This window comes from Plectropomus leopardus, chromosome 10 (assembly GCF_026936395.1).
Source record: "Plectropomus leopardus strain MGB_pleo_1.0 chromosome 10, ASM2693639v1, whole genome shotgun sequence".
Taxonomy (NCBI): Eukaryota; Metazoa; Chordata; class Actinopteri; order Perciformes; family Serranidae; genus Plectropomus; species Plectropomus leopardus.
In genome coordinates, this window is record NC_142185.1 from 5,640,732 (window position 1) to 5,667,430 (window position 26,699).

Genomic DNA, 26,699 nt, shown 5'->3' on the forward strand with positions numbered 1-26,699 from the left:
CAATCTTTTCTTTGTCTCTTCAGCCATTTAGCAAGCATGATGTTTGCCCGTCTGTTCTCTGTGTTAAAAACAAGCAACACTCAACCTCTGACTTCCAGAGATACATCATTAAACTCTTCCTGAGAATGGCCCATTAAAGGGAAACTTTGGTATTTTTCAGCATGGACTATTTTTAAGTGATTAATGGAGACTCTAATTTCTTAAATTGGTGCATTATTGAGCAAAACAGGCTACAATGTAATCCCTTGTGCACTTTCCATTTACGTGCATTAAAAGTGCTTGTTTTTGCCACTGACAGGCTCAGATTGTTATTCTAAGTGTCTGATAACAACCTTTCTCTGGTCGATTTGTTATTGTGTCTCACTGTGATTAGTTACAGGAAAGACAACGGTAGAAAAGTCGGTGAGAATTTGAGAAAGGAGTGCCAGGAAGAGTTTGTTGTGTTGAAGTAAACAATGTGTAGCTTAGTCTTATTTAAAAGATTTTCAGTGTCATGGCTGAGTATATCTTATTTTGACAGTGTAGAAAAGACAGTGAGATTTCAGAGCAAGACTTCTCATTTTGCTTACACACACACATACACTCACTAATAAACAGAAATGATTAGTGAAAAGTAGAGTTCATTTCTCTGTAGGGTCTTGTCCATAATGTCGTCACACTTATAATAACACTTAGCAAATTGAGCTTGTCATTGGCAAAGAGGCGCTTTTAGTAGAAGTAAATTGTAGGACTGCCCCTGGGAAGTCGGAGATTCAAATCATCATACGGAAACCCTCAGTCGACTGAGGTTGCTGTAATTTAAGCAGTTTCTTTTTCTGTGCAGTTTACATCTGGGGGTGTTTGGGTCCTCAGATTTTGCTGCAGAGTGAGGGCTCTTTTATTTCACGTTAATCTTTGGTACAGAGAGTTGCAGACATGCAGGTAGTGACACAGAGGAGGAGAGACCTTATACTGAGAAGAGGTGAATTTACAGTTCACCGCAACTTAATACAATACAGTCTCTTGCTTTTTTTATAATATCTAGTGCCAGCAAAAAATGTTGCGCACATTAACAACCGGTCTTTGGCGCTGTTAGCTTGTTTAAAATTTTACGTGAACTCTACTGGCAGACTGGATGTCCTGCTGAGCCCTGTTCAACTTAAAAACTTTATGTGGAAAAAACAAAGCTAATTGTTGAATATTCATATTGAACAGCCAAATCTGATTCGACTGGTATAAATCTTTTGTCTCTATTAGTCAATTAGACACAATGGGTTAAAAACCACAAGTGTAAATGCTTGGCTGCAGCTTAAAATGAAAGTTTAATAGGTTTGTGCATGTGTGGGTTTGTGACCTGCTAGACTTTTATACAACAGTGATCTTCACTTGCCCCTGTTTAATTGCATACTTTGGATACATTGTTTACAGATGTCGGTTATTCTTAGTATGAAGAGTTGGGCAACTTTTATAAGATGATCTTTCCTTTTTTCCTCATTTCTATCTCCCTCCTTCTCTTGGCTCGTTACTCTTGCTCCTTTTTCCCCTCTTTCCTCATTTCAGGCCTCATACGCTTCCTCTGACTTGTACAGCTTCAATGGTCTGTCCTCCTCCAGAAACCCAGGTTCAACTTTCAATGGTTACCAGGTCTGTACACAGAAGAATGACAGACAGACGCATACTGTAAACACCTGCAGGAAAACAATTTTTGTCATTGCTTTATAGCTGCAACCAGGGTTCCTGAGGATCCTTAACAAGTCTTAAAAGGCATTTAATTAATCAAACTAAAAATAAGACCTTAATGTGTCTTATAATGACTTAAATTGATTTTAATTTTTCTTAAAAGGTATGATTTTATTAATCTTTTTTCTGACAACTTAAAATAATAAGTAACTTAAAAAAAAGAGAGAGAGAGAAATTAACAGAATAGCACTTGCATTGCTGTCACCCAGGAGTCATGTTTTAGATTTCAGCAAACATTTGGGCAAAAACTCTCCCTAAACCTAAGAAGTTGTTTTTTTTTCCATTCCCCTCCGATTTTGGTCATAGTGAAATCATTCTTAAATGTCATTCTCAGTGGCACTGAAGTCTTATCTACTTGCTGCAAGCTGTACTAACTCTGACCACAATGCACTTCTGCCTCTTTGTGGGGAGGGACAAGAGAATTTTTTTTTCTACAAGAATAAATCAAGTTTTTTTCACAAACTGTTCCAAGCTGCTACCTTGGTAAGCTTGTGACTTCCTGTGTTTCAGTTCTGCAGGTCACTCAGTCACATCACCCAGCAGCTCCATCGTAGGGTTGGTTCCAATTATTTTCAGCTTATTTTTTAACCCACTGTACTTCCACGCAGTGTAAAACTACATCACACACCAGCCTTCTCAATAACACTTGAAACTTGCTTGTCTTGTAAAGGATGATGATAAAGTTTAGGGCCTGAAGTGAAAAGCTTGATCACTTTTTAATGTCACCGAGCACTGACATCAGTCACTGTACTTTTCAGTTCTGACTGGAGCCACATATCAGGCACTAACGGCAGGGCGTGCTGTAGAAAAACATGTAATAATAACACAAAAACGTCATGGTTCACGCTGCTGAGGCATGAGCATACCTCTTACTTACACTGTATGTGTTTGTGTGACATGTCACATTGTGCAGAGCTCCTTATATGAAGACAGTCTCTGCAGCGGGTCACGGCGAGTCACCAGCTCCAGCTCTATTGTAAGATTTTCTTGGAACTGCAGCCTTGTTGAAAGTGGAAAGTGTGAGAGGTGGTTTGTGTTCTGGATCAATAAAACTAACAGTTATGAGAAGAGTGCAAATAATTTCAAAATTAGTGTGAATCTAGTGTGAAATAATGGAATAGGTCACGAGTGGATTTTGCTTTAGTTTTATTCTCACAACAAGACCATATTTTGACTACTTTTGCGAATGCATGGGCAGTGTTTTCACAGAATTAGAATGCATGTGAGGGTGGAGAGGGGAGAGGTTATGCATGTGTGTCCCGTTGTATCATTCTCCGTCCCCTCTCTAAAACCTGACGTATTTGCATGTCTGCGAATGCAATGCAGGGGGATTTCTCCATAATGTTATTTTTTCCTCAGCAACAGTTTGTGACTTGCAGGATGGATGGTTGGTGGCTGGTTGCTCTGTAGGCTTTGATTAAACATGGCTCAAATAGTTGTGGCGGGTGCTCCTGGAAAACGGAAATAAACAGGAAGGAAAACCTTACACTCCAAAAAAAAAAAAAAAAGGGGGGGGGAAAATTAATTAAAAAGCCTTAATTATAGTAGCTAAATCATTTTTTAAAAAGCCAACATATTTCAACCACTTCCAGTCTTTATTTTCAAAGCCCTGACAAAGACTGGTAGTGGTTGAAACATATTGGCTTTTTTATGATTTGGCCTCTATAATAAAGGCTTTTCAATGTAATTCCTTGTCTTCCACGTTTTTCATATTTTTCACATTTTTCGAGTGCCTAGATTTCCTTCCTATTTATCCCGAATGATTGATAAATTGATCCAATCAGAGATGGTCGGATTAGATTGATGAATGAGAGGAGCCCCTGCTAGAAGTGAATGCAAACTTTTAGATTCTGCAGAACAAATGGTTAAGTTTCATTTTTAATGTACCTGACATTCTGCTGCTCTGCCTGTGCCCAGAGTACGCTATGTGGTCCCAGAGTGTGATGCAATCAATAATTGAACGGTGTATATATTTCAAACAGCACTCCTTATGAACGATCCAACTCCAAAAATAGAAAATCTATTTGTGGCAGCAGATTTTATAGTCGTAGCGGGCCGCCACACATAAATGAATTTTACGGGAAACCCTGATGGTAATAATTTTGGATTTTTATGCAATTGTATAATAATTCTAATTCGAAACAAAGTTGAATTTTCATGAGTTATTAAAATGGGATATACTTCTGCATTGAGTTGATGGTGATGTGCTTATCAGTCCTCTCCAGCATGTGCTTGCACCATTAGTTAGATTATGTGCATGCTTGTTGCCTCCATGTGCAGACAGAAGCGTAAAGTTGTGTTTTCTCTGCAGCCTTTAGAGTACACTAGTTATCGCAGCTCCGGCTCCAGAGCCTCCTCCAGGGCCAGTTCAGCCCGCGCCAGCCCAGTGGTGAGCCTTCACTCCCCAGACACCCTGCTACCAACCCCAGGGTTTAAACTGAGTCAGCCCACTTATACATGACGCTTTATAAACACAGCACAGGTCTTTGACAGCCATTATGCACTTGACACTACAACATTTGGTTTATGATTCATTGTTTGAGGATTTGTAATCATTATAGACTTGTTCAACCTGGATGTTATGGTGACTCAGACTTGGCACAGTTTGCAGAATTTGGAAAAAATTGTATTTGTTCTGTGTGCAGAATGCAAGCAGGTATTTCCTGGTGGACCTGTATACAGCACAGTTGTTACATGATGTCAGTGTTTTATTTGTAATGTTTGCGAGCCATGTACTATGGCGCTGAACTCTCTGCTGGTCAGGCAGGTTCAGAAAATCACATGAATGCCTGAAATATAACTCTGAAATGTGAGTATGCTGAGTGTGTGCTCATCAGTCCGGTTCACTGCCACCATCTGTCACAAGGCTGTGGCAACAGTCAGTTTAAGTTGAGGGTGGAATTTAAAAAAAAAATAATAACTGTGCCAAAATATTCTTTTTGGACTTAGATATCCACTGATTTATTTTCTACCAGCTGAAGGACCAGTCTGCTTTATCAGAATGAACCTTGTACTTGGTTATATCTTGTATTTTTGACTCAGGAGTCACCATGACTGACAAACTAGATACATTATCTGCCCATTTCTCAAAACATGTGTACACAAAAGAAGTAGATGGTCTGTCAAATGCTGTTTCTTAAATATAACTGTTAACTAGCTTTTACTGATGTTCATTTATATGCTATGTCCCTTTTAAACATTGAATAAATAAATAAACGTTTGTAATAAGAGAGAGAAAAAAATACATAGAAAAATCAAGAGCCATATACCACTCTTAAGGGGACAGATATAGCACGATAGCCTCTTATAGTCTAATTATTTTGTCTCTATACATCTTTTGAAACAAAAAAATATTTTTACAACACCAATTTAGTAAAATAAATTCCACAGTTTGACACCGATCACTGATATACACATCTGCTGTGATGCAGTCCAAGCAAACTGGTGCTCAAAATTAAATTTCCTCGTGTTTCTCATCTTCTGACATAAAAATAAGCAATTTATGTAAGTTTTCTAGGTTTCTTTCAGGTGCATGTAATGATGTATAATGGCTTATTTTAGTAAGTGTTGACCAGCTGCGTCTGGCCTCTTTGTTGTTGTGTTTCGCCCCCTGGTGGCCGGTGTAGGACAACTGCGGCTCTGTTGCCAGTTTTTTGAGGAGCACAGCCAGCAGCAGCGGCCTCCCCCGAGACCTGGACGATGTTACTATTCCTGACTTTTCAGACGTGAGTCGCTTTGCACCCGCAGGAGGCCGCGGCTGTGATGTGAGCTGAGTTCCTTGCCTGGTTGTTTTTTTTGTGCCACTTGTGCTTCCTTTGTGTGCACTTTAGCCGACAAGCAGGGCTGATTGTTTTGTGTGCTGTGTTTGTGTCAGAGGTTAATCTGTGTGTTGGCTCACTGTGGAGACCAGTCTGTCTTGTGGCAGGAGGTCTTTGTGTGTGTGGCAGGAAGTGAAAACTAAAGATGGCCTGTTGTTTGAAGCGTTGTTTTAACACAAGGTCTGTTGTTGAAGCGAATACCGTATCAGACTCATATTTTTTTGCCTGTTAATTTGTGTTTATTTTAACCCTTTGAAATCTGAGCAAACTGGCCTGATTTGAGCCATGAAAGAGAAATGACCCAAACTTTTGCAAGAAATTAGCTTAAATTACAAAAAGAAATTACCTGAAAACTACAGTAAGTAATATTAAATATTAAATAAATAAAAGAAAGTGACCTTGAAAGGTTTTTGAGATTTTAAATAAATATGTCATTATGATGATTTTTTTCCCTAGATTTTTTCTTCTTCTTTTTTTTTTTACTTTTTTCCATACCGTTTTTCTATATAATTCTACAGTTTTGTAAAACATTTATTACCAAGTTGCTCATTAACTTTTTTCCCATGTTTTTGAAAGAAATTTCACCAATTTGCTCATGGTTCAAAGGTTTAAAAACTTGTGAAAGGCGTCTAAATGCTAAAGAAGAAAAGAGCTGTTGCTCCAGGTTTCATAGGGTTATTTTCTGGAGTCTTGACACCTCCCCTACTAATTATTTGCAAAGTTTTGTGTAGTATGTTCATGAGCAGAGAGCAGATTGGAATAAGTATTATTTGGTTTCTGTGGCAATTTATTCAGAGATGTGAAGTAAATCCGGTCTCTGCTGAGCAGCCTGTTGTGGACTTTCTTCTTTCCTTCCTTAGTTCGTCTCCTGGGCCCTGTGGCCTGGACATCACCCTCTGCTTGCTTTGACTGTTTTTATTTTGTCTCAACAGGTGGAGGACAGAGATTATCTTGAGAAGGTGAGTACATCATACCAACAAATGCAGTCATTTAGTCATTCGAGATGCTTAACCCTTTGAAACCTGAGCAAATGAGCCTAATTTCTTTCAAAAACAGGAGGAAGGCAAGGAGCAGCTTGAGAAGAACTTGAAAAAAACAAAAATGGAAATTATGTGTCAAAAATGTTTGAAAAATAATAATAATTCTTTCACATAATTCCAGTGTATAATTAATCATTGTAAATAGCGTTTACTGGAATTTTTCCTTATTTTTAAATAATTTCCAAAATCTGCTAATTTCATGCAATTTGCAGGATATTACTTGCAACGTTGGCCTTCCCATGTTTTCTAAAGAAACCCAACCATTTTGCTCAGATTTAAACCTCTGATGGTTTAAATACTCGTGAAAGGTGTCTGAATGAAGCACAAGAAAAGTGATGTTGATCCAGGTTTCAAAGGGTTAAAGTGACAACAGCTATTAAATAACGAGTGTGTGTGTGTTGTAACATGCTTTTTTTGTGCTAAAGAGTACCAGAAAACATTTTTGAAGTATACTGTTCTTCTTCCTCAGGGATCTCGGGCAGCTTCTGCCTTAACAGCAGCGACCCTTACGTCCTTAGGCGGGACTTCCTCACGGAGAGGAAGTGGCGAAACTGCTCTAACTGTAGATGCAGAGACGTCTATACGAGAAATCAAGGTAATGTTGAGGAGATGTCGCTTCCTACAGACAGAGAGGACGTTTCCTTTTGGAATGTGGTTTTCGTTAGGTATCATACCATCCTGTTATCAACCCCAGGGAGTCATTTAGGCAGCCTGGTCAGCGGCTGTAGGAGTGTGATACCAACGCACAAGTCAGCATTTTCACATGTGTCTAAGACGCTCCAGGCTGTCCACTAACAGTTTAAAGCCATCCGCAGCAGTGACGTAGTATAAAGAGTGAGTCCGTGCAGGGTGGGAGGGAGGCAGATGGGTCAAGCACAGGTTTGTTTTTTTCAAAATAAAAATTTAGTAAACATCACTTGACACCTGTATGACGTCACATATGTCACTCAACATACGCATTATCCCATGTACCTGAAGTTATGTGATAAATGTAGTTATTTTATCCTACACCACAACCCACAGACATTTATTTTGGAACCTGTGCAATTTGGCTCAGGTTTCTTTCAAATTGGCTTGATTTCTTTCAAAAACATGGGAAGAAGTCATTGAGCAACAGAAGAAGAAATGACTTGTATGATAATACGTCAGAAACAACAAAGTTTAAAAAAAAAAGCAAAGAGATCACTTTTAAAAACTTATCAATTGTCAACCATAATTTAATAAATGTGTAATTATAATAATTAGAAATGTAGTTCTTCCCTTGCTGTTTTTTTTTTTACTCAGACATTTTTCCCCAGCTTTTTTAAAATAATGTCCTCAATGAAAAATTTAGTACCAAATTGCTCATTGTCTTTTTCCCATGTTTTTGAAAGACACTGCCTGAATTTGCTCAGGATTCAAAGGGTTAAACATTGTTGTCAGTTATTGTATAGTTATTGTTATTGTGAACGGTGTCTGAAAGCAGTACAAGAAAAGTGACATTGCTCCAGGTTTCAAAGGGTTAAAGGCATAATGCATTGATTTTCAACTAGTTTGTATCATAACACTAAGTAGTATGTGTAAATGAACTGAGGTTAACTCTGCTGGATGATGCAAAACCTCTTAGTTGTTGGCATTTTGATGGCTTTTGGGCTCTTGCTGGACCCAAAGGCATACTTTTGTATGCATCACACATGCTGCCACCAGGGACACAAAGAGTATAGAAGTGGATCAAGAGAGACCCCCCCTTGCTGAAACTCAAACTCCAGCTGTGTCAAGCGGATGAGTTTGCATTACGTCACCTACATACAGCGATTATTATTATTGTAGCACAGTGCAGTCTGTCAGTTGTAGGTTTTCTACCTCTTGAGCAAGAGCGAATGCCGCAGTCCTTTTCCTCTGTTCAGGTGACACCAGCTTTAAAAGTACTTGCATGTTCTACAGCATGGACTACCTAGTTTTATGAAAAGACCATCTTTGCAGCAGAGCGCAGACATTAATGCACTGTCCCCGAGCATCCAAAACTGACACTAGAGGGCTACCTAGAGCACCACAGCTGGAAGTGCAGGGCCACTGACCAAGCTGCTAGACTAAATCATTTTTAAAACTAGAGTTTATGAAGACAATCACTCAGAAAATAAAAATTTGAGCCAGATGATGTTTACAAGTGTAAATGTCATACTTTTAATGTGTGTATTATATGAAACATTTACTTCAAAACTGAACATGGCTGCAGACATTTGTCAGTCATTTAATTGAGATCACAGTTTCAGCTTCATCAATAATTATTCATTACTTAATTGCGCAAAATTGATTGTTATTTTACCCATAATTATTGACCCGTTGAGAATTTAAAACATTTAGAAAATTTTGTTATCTCTTAAATCTCTTAATATTTTGGGATCTTCAATTCTTTGTCATGGAGACATTTTTGGTTAACCCTCTTTCACATATACTGTTTTGACCAGTGTACAAGATGATTCAGTCCAGACTTGTGGAAGCGTGTTCGTATATATTGAATATGTGTACAAACTAAATCTTAACACTGCTTCTCAGATATAAAAACCTATTTTAATAACAGAAATATTTCTGCTGTATTCTCTTAGAGCAGAAATGTCCGTACTTACATGGTGCCAAATCCAGTGTAGAAGAGTCATGCTTCATGAAAGCATAAACTGGATCTTAATCTTGTCCTCTGAAAAGTTACATATAATACAGAAAGGACTATTTGCAACGGACAGATATGGCGAATTAACAGCTTTGATCTACTCTTTGTTCTTCTGTTAAGTTCAGTGCTGTCATGCTGTTTTCATTCTCTCTGCAAACACTTGTGCTTCTGTTGTCATTATCACCAAACTTTGTGCTTCACTTCTTCTGATGCTGTCACACTGCGCTTCTCTGCTCACCGCTGCCGCACTCTTCACCAGGAGATTCACGAACTGAAGGATCAGATTCAAGATGTGGAAACCAAGTACACACAGAACCTAAAAGAAGTGAAGGTATAAGCCTGAGACCCGCAGAATGCCTACCTTTAGACTCACTATGAACTAATAAGTTTGGTGTCTCTAACTTTCTGTGGTTATTTTAGACTTGGTGATAATACTTAAGTGGGTCAAAAATGCAGTAATATGTGTGACCAGCTCTCTGTTGTTATTACCCAAAAGGCACAGCAAATAGTTGGGTTTCTATAGGTGTTGTCAGACCAAACAGTTCTGGGGACTCCTGAGAGGAGCTGCCTTAGGTGGAGATCCCCTTAGAGCTACATACTTTTAGAGCTTTTTCTCTGTTTACATTTGCACCATTAATAGGACTACTGAAGTGACATAATGTAAGTAGGACAGCATTTGGTAAAGCAATGTTACTCTCACTTGAAAAGTCATAATCACATGTTGTACAGATGTTCACTCGGTCTCAGTAATGAAGTGATTTAGATTTTGGTGGTCAGGGTCACTGTGACCTTGCATCCGTCTCATTCTCATAAAGCAATATCTCTGGAAGGCCTTAAGGGAGTGTTCTCAGATTTGGTACAAACCTGCTTCGGGACTCAAGAGTGAACTAACTGGAATTTGGTGGTTGAAATTCTGGGTTTAAAACAAACCATTGTTTGCATTTTGTGCGGTCTGCTGTTTACACGGCTAACTGGTTTTTAAAAAATGAGATTTGCCTGTGTTGCAGTGACTGTGTTCACTCAGTAAACTTATGTCTGGATAATTCACCACTTACGTGGTACCTCTTGTCCTGGGAGGGTATCTACTTTAAAATAGGACTGCCATCATTCCTACTTCTTACAGTGTGAACACAAACAAAAGAGCGGTTTTCGGAATTCTGAAAAAAGTCCCCCCAGTCCAGAAATGTCTTATCTTACGAGACCTTTTCCTCAGTAAATAAATAAATAAAAACACTGAACAATGTGATAACTCTAAAGGCCTTTGAATAGAAATTCAAATAAAGAAATATTCATGGAGTATTTTAGGAAAAATGTGTCCCAGACACATTGACAGTAGTAAAACTCCAGTTCTTCTCTAAGGCTCAAGTATGTAAATATGAAAGGCATTATTTCTCATTTATTTTGCTGTGGGCAGATGTTTTCTATCTTTTGCTAACTGTTGATCTAACTGCAAAGTTGCATCTGCATGTTGCATTCGTGTGTGTGTGTGCGTGTGTGTGTGTTAGCTTGCACTTCTTGACTTAAATTTCCACTCAGCAGCTTACAGTTTTGAGTTACTGGTAGACAAACTGGCATCATATACCTTCTTGCATTGTCTGGACTCTTTGCCAGCTGCATTCACCTGTTACTCCAAACATAGTGTACCTGCTCTGTTGGATAGAAAGTTTGAATCTACAGTTTTGAGGCCATTTTATATCTGAGCCAGCACTTATTTTATTCTTCTCCTTATGTCCCGACATCAGGATGCATTAGTAGAAGTGGAGGAGAAGTATCGTAAGGCCATGGTGTCCAACGCCCAGCTGGATAACGAGAAAAACAACCTGATGTACCAGGTGGACACGCTCAAGGACTCACTCATGGAGCTGGAGGAGCTGCTGGCTGAGTCTCGTCGGGGATTTGAGGAGAAAGTCAAGGTAAGGCAGGCAGACAATTTTAGAGTCAGGCCATATATTATTTGTTTTACTTCGCTCTTTGCTAGCATGAAGGTTTGCAGTCATTTTTTCATGTAAGCTGGTTTCCACAACATCTCAGCCATCTTTATGCAGGACCCAGAGCGTGATGCTCTGCTGTTCACACAGCCATTGAAATGAAAACAATCATACAGAGACCTGATACTTACTTAGCCCACTGAAAACTTTTAAGACATTACTTTTCTATATTTATGGAGTATTTAAACCCTTGAAGCTTGAGCAAATTGACTGATTAACTACAACAACAAAAAACAGCTGAAACCAACTCCACCACAAATAATGGAATGATGCGGATAAATTACCAGAGGTGTATACCTATGCTTGTGTGAAACTATTTTTCAATACATAATATATGCAAGCTAAGTCATGCTTAAGCTGCATATTGTGTATGTCTTTTCTGTCTATTTCTCTTAAAACTATTAAATAAAAAGTAGATTTTGGTGGTCCAAGGTCAAGGTCACTGTGCCCACATGTTACTCATTCTTTTTAATATGATAGATTATAAACATCCAGAGGGAATTTCTTCAAATTGAGGCAAGGCAAGACAGCTTTATAGCACATTTCATACAACCGGACAATTCAAAGTACTTTACAGAGCAATAAAAGTTAATAGAATAATAACGGAAACAGAATTACATTAAGGGCAGAGATATAATCTAAAAGGTAAATTTAATTACCAAATGATTTTTTTAAAAAAGTAAATATCATTAGGATAAAAATCATTATTTAAAAATGGCAAAAGTCCAGACAAGCGATGCAAAGATAAAAGGATAATTTAAAAAGATTTAAAATGAAGTTTAAAATAAGTTTGCAGTCATTAGTTGGTGGGGTAAGCAGTTTAAAAAAAGAAACGTTTTTAGCTTTGACCTAAAAGTGGTCAGAGTCGCGGCTTGTCTGACATCATGTGGAAGGTCATTTCAAGTTTTGTGCTGCATGATAACAAAGAACTGCTTCACCGTGTTTAGTTCTGACTCTTGGGACGCTCAGTAGTCTGGCCCCTGGCCTGGATGTCCTGAGGGTCCTGGAGGGTTCATATGTCTCAAGCATTTCAGAGATATATTTTGGCGCTGAGCCATAGTGATATATACACAAGCAGAGAGTTTCAAAATCAATTCTCTGAGTGACAGGTAGCTGGTGTAAGGATTTTAGAACTGGAGTAATGTGGTCATATTTGCTGGTTTTTGTCAGGACCTTCGCAGCAGCATTCTGAACAAGCTGAACAGCTTGTTTTGAAAGGCCTACAAAGAGACTGTTGCAGTAATCTATCCTGCTGAAAATCAATGTTTTACCACAAACATACACTTGCACTCAACAATGAACTGATTACATTTTGGTGTTCAAAGGTCAAGGTCAGTGTAACCTTGCATCTGCCCCATTCTCTTGAATGTGATACCTTAATAGCACCTTGATGGAATTTCTTCAGCTTTGACAAAAACTTCCACAAATTCAGTAAATATAAATATTATTGTGCTGTAATTACACCAAAGCAAAACTTATTATGATTTAGTTTACAAAAAACAAATTTAATTTCTCATTTTGACTCTAACACTACAACATTTGCAGCTAAGCAGTTAATTTTGGTATTAAGAGCATACAATATATTTGTTTTATAGATCTGCCTACTGGGGAATGTAATTCACGACAGTTTTCGTAACAGACATATGAAGACATCATACCTGACTGCAATGGGAGAAGCTTTTTGGCTGGGATGTCATGTGTTTTTGTGTGTATGAGAAAGATGTTCATAATGAAAATAAAGGTTATTTGTTGTCAAGCTGTCTTTTGTTCCTCACAGGAATACGAGCGAGAGAAACATGCCCACACTGTGCTCCAGTTCCAGTTCAATGAAATGAAAGAGACGCTAAAACAAAGTGAAGAGCTGCTCAATGTGAGTATTTGTCCCCCGGTGTGAGATATGTGTCACTAAGAGCGCAGGTGCAGAAATGGATGGGTTAAAAAGACAAGAACACAGCTGACCTGTACTCAGTTTGTCACTTAGAGGCTGCATGTTGGGATACATTTCACAGCTTTCTTTTCCCCCCACACTGTGTATATGCATGCACTGTTTTTCTCTTTTTGCCTTCTCTTTCTTCATCTCAAACTTGATATCCTTTTGCTGCTGTTTAGGAAATCCGTCAGCTGCGTATCAAACAGGAGGGTTTTGTTAGAGAAATATCTGACCTGCAGGAGACGGTGGAGTGGAAGGATAAAAAGATTGGGGTACGGCCCATGAGCCCTTATCCTGTTGTTTTGTGTCTGATCAACATTATCACCTTCTGCATTTACTGTTGCCAACATAAATTCAGTGTCTACTTTGCATGAAACTGAATGCGACTTTTTACTTTCACTTCCTTTCACCTCTTGTGCACTTTTCTTTTTACTTCCTTTTGCACTCTGCCACTCGGGGGCTCTGCTCAGGCCTTAGAGCGACAGAAAGAGTACACAGATGCAATCCGAATTGAGCGAGATGAGCTCAGAGAGGAGGTGGTGAAGCTGAAAGACATTCTGAAGGTACCTCCTCAGTGTGTGAATTTACATTTTAACCTGCTGTGTCCAGTTTTGAGAAATTTGAATCTCCAAAATAAAGTTTTGAATATTGTTGTTATGATAACTAAAGCTTAAAAAGTGAAACCAGCTCCTAGGTTTATTAAAGGTAACAAGGCATTGCAAGTGCAAATATTTTCTAGGTGTACGTCTTTCCAACTGTCATTTTTAAAACCACATGAAAAGCATAGATTGCAGCTTATTTGAACATTGTGCAGAGCTAATGGCTTTTTATTTATTTTGTCTAGAAACATGGAATAGTACTGGGACCTGATCTAAACATCAACGGAGAGGCTGCTGAGGCACCAGTGGATGGTTTGCCCAGTGCTGACTCTGCGTCTAGCCCAGCTAAGGATTCACCAGCCTCCCCGCCAGAGGGGAACAGCATGCTCGGTAAAACATTTTGTGGAATACTAACCTCTTACTGCGTGGCTGTTTGAAAGCTTGGTTCCAAAATGCTGTGGCAACTTTTTATTTTACTGTGAACAAATTCCATGAAAATACTCAAATCAACAATGAACCCACAAAAAAAGTATTGTCTGTCAGCCTGATTTCTCTTTTTTTAATTAGCGATGACTTGTTTCCTTCACCAAAAAGCTTATGTTTATTTGTTTTGTTCAGCCAAAATGCAAAAAAGAAATGAATGGAGTCTTGTTTGCTCTGTGTGTCGAGTTAATTGCAGTAAAACAAGGTGCACTTCAGTGGGTTAAATGCTTGAGAGAAAAAAAACAAAAAACAGAGCCAAAAAAGAATCAGCTTATCTAAACATGGTGGAGAAGTCTTTTGAAGTGGTCACAGGCCCTCCTATACTGGAGAGAAAAATAGAAAGGGAAGAATAGAAAGGTTGCGCTGTTTGCCTTTTCTTCCTACCTTTCTATTCTTTCCTATTTATTTTTCTCTCCAGTACAGGAGAGCCTTTTTGGCTCTTATTTTCTCTTTTTTCTTTTCAGCCTAAAGGCAGTGCCAGAAAGTGAACATCAGGCAGTGAACAAACTACACCACAGTCACATGCTTTAACATTCCTCTCACACATGCTCTCGCAAAAAGGCTGTAAAGCCATGTTTGTCATGAAGATGTTCTTTACTCTCATGTAGCTACTTGTTAGCAACAGCCATTTTTACAACTGAGTTTCAGAGTTCACGAGTTAGTATTTACTTGCATATTTCATGTCAGAACAAAACATGAACGTCTTTTCTTTTTTTTAAAAGATTATTTTTTGGCACTTTTGCCTTTATTAGATAAGACAGATTGATAGCATGAACTCAGAGATAGAGGGGATGACATGCAGCAAAGGGAGCTGGAATCGAACCCGTGACCGCTGCGGCAAGACAACATAAAAAGTCTCTCAAGCTTGTTTTAACCATAGATTGTATTTTAGGCATCTAACAAAAAAACCTTTAATAAAACAAACGTTGATTTTTAGACAAGGAAACCAGGAGTGCTGAAATGTTAAGTAATTTGCAGGTTTTTGGGGCTCATTCCTGGGGAATACAAGTGTTGTCCAATAACTATTCAAAGCACAGATCAATGAGCTACACTCCTGCAAATACTCACTTGTGCACCAAATATGTATTATGGGCTGCCCACACCGAGAACGATAACTATAACTGTAAAAAGGTAGTTTTAAAAATCGTTCCAATTCAAGTGGATGGTGGAGTCCACACTTCAGCGCTAACTAAAACCAAAGTGGCGATTGATATCATTTGGATCACTCTTGGAGCAATTTCATGAACAGAAGAAGAAATACTAACAACCAATCAGAATCTGTCTTATTCAGACGTCACCTCCAACATAGATCCTAATATCTAATTTGGACCACAGAATGTTTTATTGTTTTTATTTTTATGTTGAAAAAGATGTATGACGCTGTGATATATTTTACTGTTTGGTTTTCTTTTTGTTTTTATTCCTGTGAGTTCAGTCATCAATAACTGATTTGTCTCCCTGATGATAGCAGATTTTGGCCAGTAGATGGTGCTGATGACTCATGTATGTATTATAAGGAAGTCATTTTGACTGCTATCAGGAGAAGAAGATGAAAGAAAAAAGTCACTATTGTTGATCAGAAAACATCACCTTAATATGATGCTTTATGGGATACATAACAAATTTAGAACTTACATCCAATCCTCTGAATTCAAATAGTTAAGTTTGGGTGTCAACAGCACATTTCAGGGACATTTAGCTACAAATTAAAGTTTCAGGAGTGCTTACAATATCAGCTTCTTAACTGTAGCTTATCTCTTTCATGAGGGGTTTAGGCACAACCTTTAACGTGGTATGATCTCTCAGTCACAGCTGTTAACAGTTATATGACCTATTATTGGGCTGTAGATGACACAAAACAGTAATCTGAGCTAAGGCATTCAGTCAAATGCTCTCTGGCACAGATGGGGTCTCTGAAGTTGGTTTGTCTTGATGTCCTCTTTTACCATCGCCAGAATGTCAGCAAACCAATGTTGACTCAATGTTGAATGAATCTCGTCTTCAAAAGACGACAGCTCTTGAAAAGAGTATTTGATTTCTGTCGTTTTTGAAGAATTTCTAGTTTTCTGTTTATTTCTCCTCCATGTGCTCACAGCGTACAGCAGTAGCAGCTCATCGACCTCCATTTTGATGGAGTGTGTAGCGTGTGCTCTGGACCCCTGTCTACAGAATCTACAGATGAAAATAATGCCCAACAAATGTACTATTTAGTCCTGATTGAGTTACATTTGCTGAAAACTACAGTGACACCAGCAGCTTTAGGAATCAGTCAGCCTTTTAAAAACAAAATGATGTATTTAGATCAAGTTTTTTGGTCTTTAAAAGGAATCAATTAAAAGACAGACTTCTGCACGTTAGTCTTTTCATGGAATTTGTTGACAACAAGAAAAATTATTGAGAAATGTCAGCCTTGTCCTTTAACATCTATCTGATCTCTTGCTTCCCTGCACAAACTTAGATTCCACATATAAACTCACCAACACCTTGCTTTGTCTTCATACCTAATGTTTTGGCTTTTAATTTGTTGCTCTTGCATCTTTTTCAGGTGATACATACTAATACTGAATCACGACTAACTCTGTTCATGCAGGCAGGTGTGTAAATGCTGACAGGCCTCTGCAGGGTTGATGGTACAAAGCATTGAGAGTTCTTTTTAAATAGTGTGTGTAAGGAACATTATTGTATATGCACTGTAATGTATTCCCTTGAGCTGCCGGCTTCAGACCTCGTTCTTCGTCGCATTGATATGCTGGGGTTAAAGGACTTTACTTTATTTTGGTTTTCCTCCTGTCCTTCTTCTACTTCCTCTTTTTGTGCTTCTTTTGGTCATCTCGGCTCTGTACTTCTCTTCCTGGCCACTGAATCAATCAGGTATTCTGCCTTACCTTGGCTTCTGCTGGTGCACTTCCTCATGCAGATAACAGTTTTGAAAATCATGTCTTAAGTCAATTTTTTGTCACCCTATCACCGTATACTCTTCATGATCCCTCAGGCAACACAGAAGAGAGGTTGGGAAGTAGCGGAGAGGAAGAGGTGAATCCAGAGCAGCATCAAGAAATGTATACAGGAGCCAAAGACAATCACTTGAACTCTGATACACTCTCTAATGTTGCTGGTGCGTCCACTCTGGAAACATTCAGCCAAGAACAGCCAACAGAGGAACAACAGACATGCTTGGAAGACAAGAAGACTGCCACAGAAGAAGACAATGTCGAAGAGCAAGGCCTCAGCAATGACTTCAGTGTTGATATTAATGTCCAATCACTCACAGAAGCCAAAGATATAATTGTTTGCAGCCCTGGGCTTCAAAACATTGTAATAAGTTCTGAAAATGCTCCAGAAACAGAAACACCTGAGGGAGGAGATGTAGGAGAGACTGTTAAACCAGATTCAGGGGATACAGAAACAAAAAGCAGTAGTGTCAACATACAAAGTAATGACACAAAAGAATCATGTAGCAACCTTTCTGAAAAACAAGAAAACAAACAGGAAGATGAGGAAAGTAATTTGAGAAACACAGAATCATGTCTTCAGCAAAAAGTTGCACGAGATGTTGTGAGAGAAAGTTCACCTGATGAGTCCTTCCCAACTTCATCAAGCGCTGAACCTCAACAAGAGCCTGATAAGGCAGGGGAGGCAGAGAACGATGAGACAGAGGAAATATCAAGTAAATCTCAGCCTCAGGGCACTGCTGCTTCAGGGAAAAAGAAGAAAAGGAAGAAGAGAGGCAAAAAGAAAGGGGGTGCTCAGGAGGATAAGAACCAACAAAAAGATGAAACAGATAAAGAAAAGGGCAAAACAGAAGTAGATACTGAATCAGCTACAAAAGATGATGGGCCAACAACAGAACCTTTTGACGGTTCTGTCGCTGCAACCCTCAAGGAATTAAAGGTGGAACAAGTTAAGAAGGAAAAGGTAAGTCAAGAAACTGAGGAGGTAGATGGAATAGAAGCAGTAAAGCCCACAGAAACCTTTTCACCCAATGAAACAGTCAAAGAATCAAGAATGGATCATGATACAGATGAGCAGGACAAGGAACAATTGTTGAAAAAAAAGAACGTAGAAAAATCAGAAACCTTTTCCTTCAGTGAAACACCTAAGGAACTAAGTGTGGATCATGGTATGGATGAGCACAACAAGGACCAAACTCTGGAAATGGAGAATGCAGAAAAAGCAGAAACAGTGACAAAGACTGAAACTTTTTCTCACATTGAAACTCCTAAGGAAGTAAGCATGGATCATGTTACAGATGAACAGAACAAGGAACAAAGTTTGGAAACTGAGACAGTAGAAGCTGCAGAAGCAGTAGAAGCAGGAGAGGCAGCAGCACACACTGAAACCCTTTCTGAAGTTGAAACCCTCACAGAATCTAGAACAATTCCAAGAAAGGATGAGCAAGACAAGGAAAAAACTTTGGAAACAGAGAAGGTAGAGGAAGTGGAATCTAGAACAAGTCCTATTCCAGAGACCAGCTTCGGTACTCCTGATCTTATTGACAACTCCAAAGGTGCTGAGAGCACAGATGGTTCTGAAGAAGAGTGCACTTCTAGTGTAGATAACTCTAAAAGTGAAACAGATATCTCAACTAATGTCATACATAGTGAGTCAGAAAACTGTTTGATTGTTAGTGCAGAGGAAGAAGTTGGGTCCATTAATGATGCTGAAAACTCCTTTGAAACAAGCCATAAGGAAAACACTGAAGCTGAATCACATGTTCCAAGCAATGGAGACATTGCTGCTGCTGAATCTGAATACACAAACAATTCTGATATTAAAGATAACAAGTCGATATCCCAGTCCTCACCTGATGGCTTCACTGATGTTCTCAAGAGCTTGTCTGGCTCTGAACCGTCCTCAGACCTGTTTGAAGCTGTGAACCTAAACAGCGATGACACTCTTGTCAAGTTTTCCAATGAAGGTCCCAAGAAAGCAACTGAGACAGTTAGAGATGGCAAGGATCCAGGAGCAGAGGCCAAACAGGATTCCCTTTCTCCCAGTATCCTTTCTCCAAAATCTGATGGGGATGAGTCCAAGCTGAAAGCAGACGAAACAGAAAAAGAGTTGAAGAGAGGCACGAGTGAACCTGAGGGTTTAGTCGAGACAGAAAGCTCACATGACGTAAAAAGTGTCAGTTGTGACAATGCATCATTAATGAAAAAGTCTGATCCATTTGACTTTGTGCAGAGTCTGTTGCAGACTGAAGTGCAGGCCACACATCTGGATGATGCAGAAGGACAGACATTAAGGCATGAGGATCAGATGCCTGAATCAAATGCGGTGTCCAAAGTGTCCTCTGAAACAAAAGAAGACATTGACATGTTAAATACACCAAACTCTCCAAAAGAAACTTCTGAAATTAGGTCTGCTGTCAAGCATGACCACAGTGCTGAAGATCCAGAACCAAACAGCAGCAAAAATGAACAGCAAAGTCAGACAAAGCAACTCCACGAATCCAGCATAGACAAGTCTGATTATAATGATTCATCTCAACTCACCCTGCAAGACAGCGAGGAAGAGGACATTGACGAAGGACTGTCTTTTGATTTTGATGACATGGATATTGAGGCAGCTGTTGCAGCAAGTCTCCCGGAAAATCAGAACCAGGAAGAAGTTGAGGAGGGAGTTGAAGTCATGTCAGTTGAAAGTAACAGTGGTAGTTCAGGGCTGTGCCAAAGTAATACTGAGTCAAGTGAAAACAGGCAGCATGAGCCAGTTGAAAGCAATGAAGAGAAACATGAGGATGCTGGGGGTACCCCGGTAGATAAACTAGATACTACGTCTCAAGACAACCAAAATTCTTCAGCTCATGAGGACGCCCTGTCTGATAAAAATGAACATGCAGAAAATATGAGTGAAAAACAGAAACAAATGCCTGAGGAAGAAGTAAGTGTAGCAGAGGAGCCCGAGCACATTATAGAAGAAGGAAAGGTTTTAAATGTTGGAGAGCTGGCTGTTGTTGCAGAGGACGTAAACCAGGTGATATCTGTTCCCGCAGAGGAGGGATTGGACGCCGTTGTGCACGATTTGCAGGGTGAACATTTGGATTTACTAAAGAGTGCAGAACAAGTGGCCAGCAACAAAGAGCCACAGCAGACAGAGAAAGATGTGAAAAAGAACGGCAAGAAAGGCAAAGGCAAGGGCAAAGAGGAGTGTAAGATGTCTTAGCTTATAGATCCAAATAGTAAAGATTTACTGTTTAGCATTTGATCTGCCCTTTACTAGTCTTTGCTTAGCTGCTGTAAAATAAATATGTGCAGATCCTTGCAGCACTTTGATTCCCAAATTAATGTTAATGTAAGTTTGTTTGTTCTTTTAATCAAATATGTCAACAGCCTTAGGACCAAACATCAGTTTTTATTGAGTTAATATGTGCAATGATGAGGACGTAAACTGTAACAGTAGATTTTACTATTGGACAGTACTGCACTCGATATGTCAGGTAGCAGATTTTGTTATTGTTTCATGGATAATACTTCTTAGCTCATGTATCACACAATATGTTTCATGCTACAATTCTGAGAAGTCATTCATGCATTTATTTCAGAGATGGACTGTTGAAAACACAAATGTTTACTGGTAATTGTCACTGAGACTCAAGCCAACAAGCTTTTACATGTTCTAGCTGTAATGTTGATGATTAACATGAAAAAAAGTGCTTGGAGACCCTGTTCTGTTCTCAGGGATTTACAAAACTGTTGTTTGATTTAAATAGATAGTTTGGATTTCTTGAAGTGCGGTTGTATGGGCTACCTATCCGTAGTCAGTGTTTTACATACAGTATAGATTTCTGTTGGCACACCCCCAGTTAAGAGAAGCAGCAGCCATACTGACACAGAAGCAGTGTATTCTGTGGATGTAGACAGCTACAAAATGTATTTTAACACCTTAAAGTCTCACTTAAAAAAGTCTTTATCAGTTTATGAGTATGCTATAATGACAGTATTTTCACTGCTTTCTCTTTCTGTCAGACAAACCTCTCTGATGGGGAAAGTTCCCTGTTTATGGCCACCAGACAAAAACAACATTTTAGCTCTTTGAACACAGGAGCTGCTGGTCTACCACTGCTTTGATCAGGTGGTTTGTGTTATTGTGTGACTTTTGGTGAATCTGAACAACCCTTTTAAACACCAAAGTCACACAATAAAACAAAGAAAATAACTGATGGAGGCAGCGGTAGATCAGCAGCTCCTGTGTTCTGTGATTTTGCCATCAGAAATTGCTGTCTGAAGCAAGGTCCAGCCGTGAAAATATTAAGTGTATATATATATATATATATATATATATATATATATATATATATATATATATATATATATGTATATATGTATATATGTATATATGTATATATATATATGTATATATGTATATATATATGGCACTGATAAAATATGTTTTGCTGCTGCCCTCGTCCATAGCCATAGATTGCTTAGCATCTGTGTCAATACTTCAGCCTGCATCTCCAAACTGGGGGCCTTCCAGCTGACATCTATTGTGGGTAATACATTGACTATGGATAAGTGCCTCATACAACCCCACTGCAAAATAACTACTCCATTCAACAAAGCCATTTCCATCTACAAGAATGTAATGTGTAAAATAAATGTATATTTGCATTTTGTTGCACTAATTGGAAAAGATGAATGTGGTGCTTCCACACTGAAATCCCAATAAATACCCTGCTGTTACCAATTTTAAATGTCCATCTAAATACATTTTTGTTAAGAAATTCTTTGAAAAAGCAGTGTGTCAGCTATCAGCAAGAAAAGTTACTCTCATTGTTTTCAAATGTGGTCATGTAGAGTGAATGTGGCCCTGCCAGCTGTGTGCTCTTGCACTGACCATCTCCTCCACAGTTTGTGCATGCTAACTACCCCCCCTCACACTCCACTCCATCACCCCCCTATGGATGCCTGCACTGTTGCATGCATCAGCCTCCCACCCTGACCCAGCCCCCTCCCACCATCTCCTTGGCTCCTCCCATCCCTGGTATGTTAACTTTTTGTTTGTTTTAAAGATGGACCATAGCAGCTATGATCATGGTTGTCTGAACTGATGTTGTATTATGGTTTTGTGATGCGTGATGTTCTTGTTATTATGATTTTTTTCACCAAGACTCTAATGTCAAATGTCCTCACAAACATGCATTTTATCTTCCAGAGATTCGCCTGAGGAAACTGGTGGATGAGCGTGAGAAAATGATAGAGCAGGTGAGTCCATGATCACACACAGTAATGGTTTATGGTTGGAGTAATATTGACCAATCACATTTGAGTAGACTTTAGTTGCATGCAAACAGTTTGTGTGAAAAGACTATGCGTGTGACTATGATTAAGCATTTCTTTTAGTTCATCTGCATTCATATGCCAATGTTTGGTATATAGAGATTAGTGAATACTAACCAGCATAAATGAAGGCCTTACCTGAACAGAATTTGTAAAATTGTAGGGAAATATTTTGATTTATTTGTATGGTATTTGGTATGGTATATGGATTTGATCTGTACAAGTAGAATGTGTGAATATAGGTAGATGTGTATGTGTTATGTATCTTTTTTTGTTTCAAATTGTTGTATTATTGTTTTTATTTTATATTTATTTAAATTTAAAAGGGACCATGCACAGTTTAAAACATAAATACTTTAGAGCTAATTCACATCTGCAGTCCTTCATTATGTCAGAACAAATCCACAGCACAGTGATGTGATAATATAAAGTTGAACAAGAAGAGAAGGAAAAAAATAATATAAATAATACACACAATAGCACATGATATAAAGTGATACAGAGAAGCCATTAGACAGACAATACAACATAAAACGACACAAAAAGCAAGTCACTAACAAAAACCAGTTTGAAATACTTCATAAAATTGCGCATCACCAAGGAAGGCTTGTCAAACTGAAAACAAGTTATAAAGTCTCAAGTTCAAGGTCAGTGAGTGCAGAGCTGAGCAATTGCTCCTGAATAAAAGGTAGTCTGTCTGTGAAAAATTTAAATCCAGAAAAAAAAGTCAAAAAGAGTTTTCATACACCAAGAGGAAGTTTTACTTTTAATAGACAGACTGCAGTGTAGTTGAATCACAGTGGTGTAATTTTTATGCCTGGGTGTGGCATTAATGACAACACTGTTGACCAGTCAGTCTTGAGGAGTCGTGCCCTTAGGGGACGATTTCAACAACTACCTTTTGTGACTCTCTTCCAAGGAGCAAAGGGGCATTGGAAAACAAGGAGTATGGAGGAAAATATGACAATAGGATTGCGAAATGCATTCTTAGCTGAGTGTGTCATTCATCAGCTGATTTGTTCTGGCACCATTTACAGGTAAAGAAACTAAAGGCCCAGCTGGAGGAGAAGACACAGAGGAACGGCACTGAGAACAATTCAAGCCCAGACGGAGAAATTGTTGAAAACGGCAATGACCCAAACATACTAGAGCTGCAGAGTAGGTTAACATCTGCTCGAAAACAGACGAGTAGTTACAGTCTGCTGCCGTACTGTCTCCCACAACTCAAAAATATTTGCTTTTGTTCAATCTTTCCAGGAGATTCCAACAGGCAAATAAGTGACTTTAAGTTCAAACTAGTGAAGGCAGAGCAAGAAGTCACCGCTTTGGAACAGAATGTAAGAAAAGAATAAGTATGAATTCATAGCAGACCTAAAAACATGAATGTTATCACCTCAGAAGTCTGTTTTCTTTTGGGGGTTTTTCAGGTGACCAGACTTGAGGGCCAGGTGACACGCTACAAATCTGCTGCAGAGAACGCAGAGAAAGTGGAGGATGAGCTAAAGGCAGAGAAACGGAAACTACAGAGAGAAGTAGAGTGTTGTTTTCTTCTGCTGTACTGCTTACCAGTAGGGCTGGACAATATGGCTAAAAAAAAATGTTTAAAGCGATATTTTTAGGCTGTATGGCGATACAGTAAATATCTTGATATTTTGAATTCTCTGAACTTAAATAAAGTAGCTGCTGTCATATAATACTGTTAAATCAATCACTGTTATAAAGTTCTATAAGTTATTTTTATAATGCATTTCAATAAATTACAGTTAAAAAAGTTAATAAAGTTACAGTACTGATATAATAGGGTTAAATAACATAGGGTTATAATAAAGTTAAATGAAATCATATAAAACACTGTCATTATAAAGTTAAATAAGGTGTTGTTATACTAAATATGAAAAAAAAAAATTGTAATAAAGTTAAAGTGTTTCGTTTTTCGTTGTAATTAATTTTAATAACAAACTTATTGTATTTTGACAAAGTAGCTACTTTCATATAATAAAATCTGTAATGATTAAGATTAAGAAATTACTGTCATAATTAGTTTTCTAAAGTAATTTTACAATATAGATAAAAAAGTACTTTTATGATGAAGTGAAATGTAAAACAAAGTTAAGTAAAGTAGCTTCTGTTGTATAATAAAGGTAAATAAAGTACTGTTATTATGAAGTGATATACATTTTTGTTGTAATAAAGAAAAATAAAGCACTGTTCTAATAAAGTTAAATGAAGTAACTATTGTCAAACTAAAGTTATAGTACTGTGATAATAACACTAAATAGAATTTTGTAATGATAAAGTTCAATAAAGTATTGGTATAATAAAATAAATCAAAGCAGAACCAACAGTGCTTTTATTTTGAAGCATCCAGTCAGTCATGGGCTGGAAGTCTTGAGGCTTCAGTTGGATGTTAGCAGGAAGTTAAACTGTTCCTGTGGTGCCTTTAAACGTGAGGATTTATTCGCAGAGAGCTTGCAGCAAACCAACAACCCTCCACTTTATTTATTTCAAATATATTCAACATGTCGCCCACCCTTTAATACAAGTGAGCGCTTTTTACAGCTCTGTTATAACTGCTGTGTATTCTCTCTCCTCATTTGACTCCGTAGTTGCGAACAGCGCTGGACAAGATCGATGAACTCGAGTCAAACAACAGCCACCTCTCTAAAAGACTGGAGAAGATGAAGTCCAGTCGTGGCATGGCTCAGACTCCATAGGAACACCCCGTCAACTCCATCCTTTTTTGCCCAAAACTGGCTCATCAGAAAAGAGCCATCCCTGCCCTCTGTCATCTGCCTGATAGCAACCTCAAGAAAAAAAGAAAAAGAAAAAAAAATCAGAAATCAAGACTCTTAGTTATCATGTTCACAGAATAGAGAACACCAACAAGCAATGTGCCATTTCTTTGTCTATTTCTTATGTTTGATGACAGCGTTGTGCACACACCCAGGAAGCACATGAATTTGGGACGTGAATGTTTGTGCACCTCGTGACTTTTAGTTGCATTGCTCTGCCAGAAAAGGAAACAGGCCACACGAAGAGTCACTAGACGGAGCAGCACTGTAATGTCCAGAGAAGCAAGAGACAAAAAGCTGCACCCTCATCTTCCTGCTGCCTCTCGTAACAAAGACTTGTCTTGCTCACGTGGAGGGCAAAAAGACTCAAGAAAAGACACATGATTGTGCAGTGACCAGCACAGTGTCCATGGCCTAAGACTGTTAACCCTTACTGCGGAGAAGACATGAGTGCTTTGTGTGTGTCGTGACTGAAAGAGCAGAATTAAGTGTATTTTTTTTCTCCTTTGCATCCAAAGCCAAATTGTTTTTAAAGCCGTAAATGTTTTGGCGTGTTCGAGACAAGACAGTTTGCAGACAAACAGGATTGCTCAGTTTTTTAAGGAGCTCCCCCGGCACAATATAATCATCACAGTCAAAAAGCTTTCACTTGTAGCTCCTTTATGTAGCCAGCAGCTTGATGCAGGTTATTGAATGTTGAGCAGTTGGACTCACAGCGTATAACGAAGACGCAGCCGCATCTCCGAGCTCCTTCCTGCTTCATGTAGTCAGTCACTGGTTGGCTCTTGTGCACGCACCCTGAAATGCTGAGACTTACAGAAGAAATGTGACGACTGGGACTCAGCAGTGTTAGCAGGAGATAGTGAAGACACTGGGGAGACGCTGCTTCACTGTTTACAAAGCTTTCAGATGTTTGTAAGGAAACATAAAGAACTGTAATCTTTGTGCAATAAAAGTTCAAACCATATTGGCATCTGCACATGTGCATTTTAGTCCTGGAGTATAAATGTTCTTAAAATGTTGTACCATGCTTTATTACGCAAATGTTTTGGCTGTTTCCTTCAGCAGGGCCACGCTGGAGGCTCGGCTTGACCCTCTTGACCTTTGGGACAGTACTTGGAAAGTTTTGGAACAAGCATGTGAGTAGCCCTTGAAATGAGATTTTGTCGACATCTGAAGTTGTTTCTCGTTACTTATTTGGTCAGCGAATCTACATTGAATGAAAATTTAAATGCAACGCTTGTTTTTGCTCCAGTTTTTTCACAGGTTAAACCTTTGATACCTAGAGTGACATCACCTTCCCTGCTGCTTTCAGGTGCTTTGAGTATTTAAAGCTTTGAACCCTGAGCAAACCGGTGTGATTTCTTTCAAAAACACGGGGGGGAAAGCCATTAAGCAACG

General features: G+C 38.7%; 2 protein-coding genes across 23 annotated transcripts in view; both read left to right on the forward strand.

The window, feature by feature from the left end:
• LOC121948844 (uncharacterized) overlaps positions 1-21,920 on the forward strand; it is a 55,881-nt gene extending 33,961 nt beyond the window's left edge. For 6 of the 22 annotated variants that reach the window (XM_042494326.2, XM_042494327.2, XM_088082903.1 and 3 more), the window contains 14 exons: positions 1,540-1,623; positions 2,230-2,274; positions 2,633-2,695; positions 4,031-4,108; positions 5,346-5,483; positions 6,470-6,496; positions 7,047-7,172; positions 9,484-9,555; positions 10,967-11,137; positions 12,990-13,082; positions 13,322-13,414; positions 13,613-13,705; positions 13,987-14,131; positions 17,217-21,920. In XM_042494326.2, the coding sequence (XP_042350260.2) occupies positions 1,540-1,623; positions 2,230-2,274; positions 2,633-2,695; positions 4,031-4,108; positions 5,346-5,483; positions 6,470-6,496; positions 7,047-7,172; positions 9,484-9,555; positions 10,967-11,137; positions 12,990-13,082; positions 13,322-13,414; positions 13,613-13,705; positions 13,987-14,131; positions 17,217-20,389 (4,401 nt within the window). In that variant the 3' untranslated portion in view covers positions 20,390-21,920. The remainder of the gene's footprint in view (positions 1-1,539; positions 1,624-2,229; positions 2,275-2,632; positions 2,696-4,030; positions 4,109-5,345; positions 5,484-6,469; positions 6,497-7,046; positions 7,173-9,483; positions 9,556-10,966; positions 11,138-12,989; positions 13,083-13,321; positions 13,415-13,612; positions 13,706-13,986; positions 14,132-17,216) is intronic. The other 16 variants (XM_042494339.2, XM_088082907.1, XM_042494340.2 and 13 more) reach the window with 12 other exon arrangements.
• Positions 21,601-26,265, forward strand: LOC148188465 (leucine-rich repeat flightless-interacting protein 2-like). Its single transcript, XM_088082910.1, has 6 exons — positions 21,601-22,210; positions 22,382-22,431; positions 23,544-23,664; positions 23,764-23,843; positions 23,934-24,038; positions 25,113-26,265. The coding sequence occupies exons 1-6, from the start codon at positions 22,147-22,149 to the stop codon at positions 25,218-25,220; spliced, it is 528 nt and encodes a 175-aa protein (XP_087939036.1). The 5' UTR covers positions 21,601-22,146; the 3' UTR covers positions 25,221-26,265.
• The last annotated feature ends 434 nt before the right edge of the window (positions 26,266-26,699 follow it).

Excerpts from the sequence above, each read along its gene's own strand:
- LOC148188465 (XM_088082910.1), top strand. The coding sequence starts at position 22,147 with ATGCATCAGCCTCCCACCCTGACCCAGCCCCCTCCCACCATCTCCTTG. Across the intron at positions 23,665-23,763 it reads AAACATACTAGAGCTGCAGA|GAGATTCCAACAGGCAAATA; the intron begins GTAGGTTAACAT and ends CAATCTTTCCAG. Across the intron at positions 23,844-23,933 it reads TCACCGCTTTGGAACAGAAT|GTGACCAGACTTGAGGGCCA; the intron begins GTAAGAAAAGAA and ends GGGGTTTTTCAG.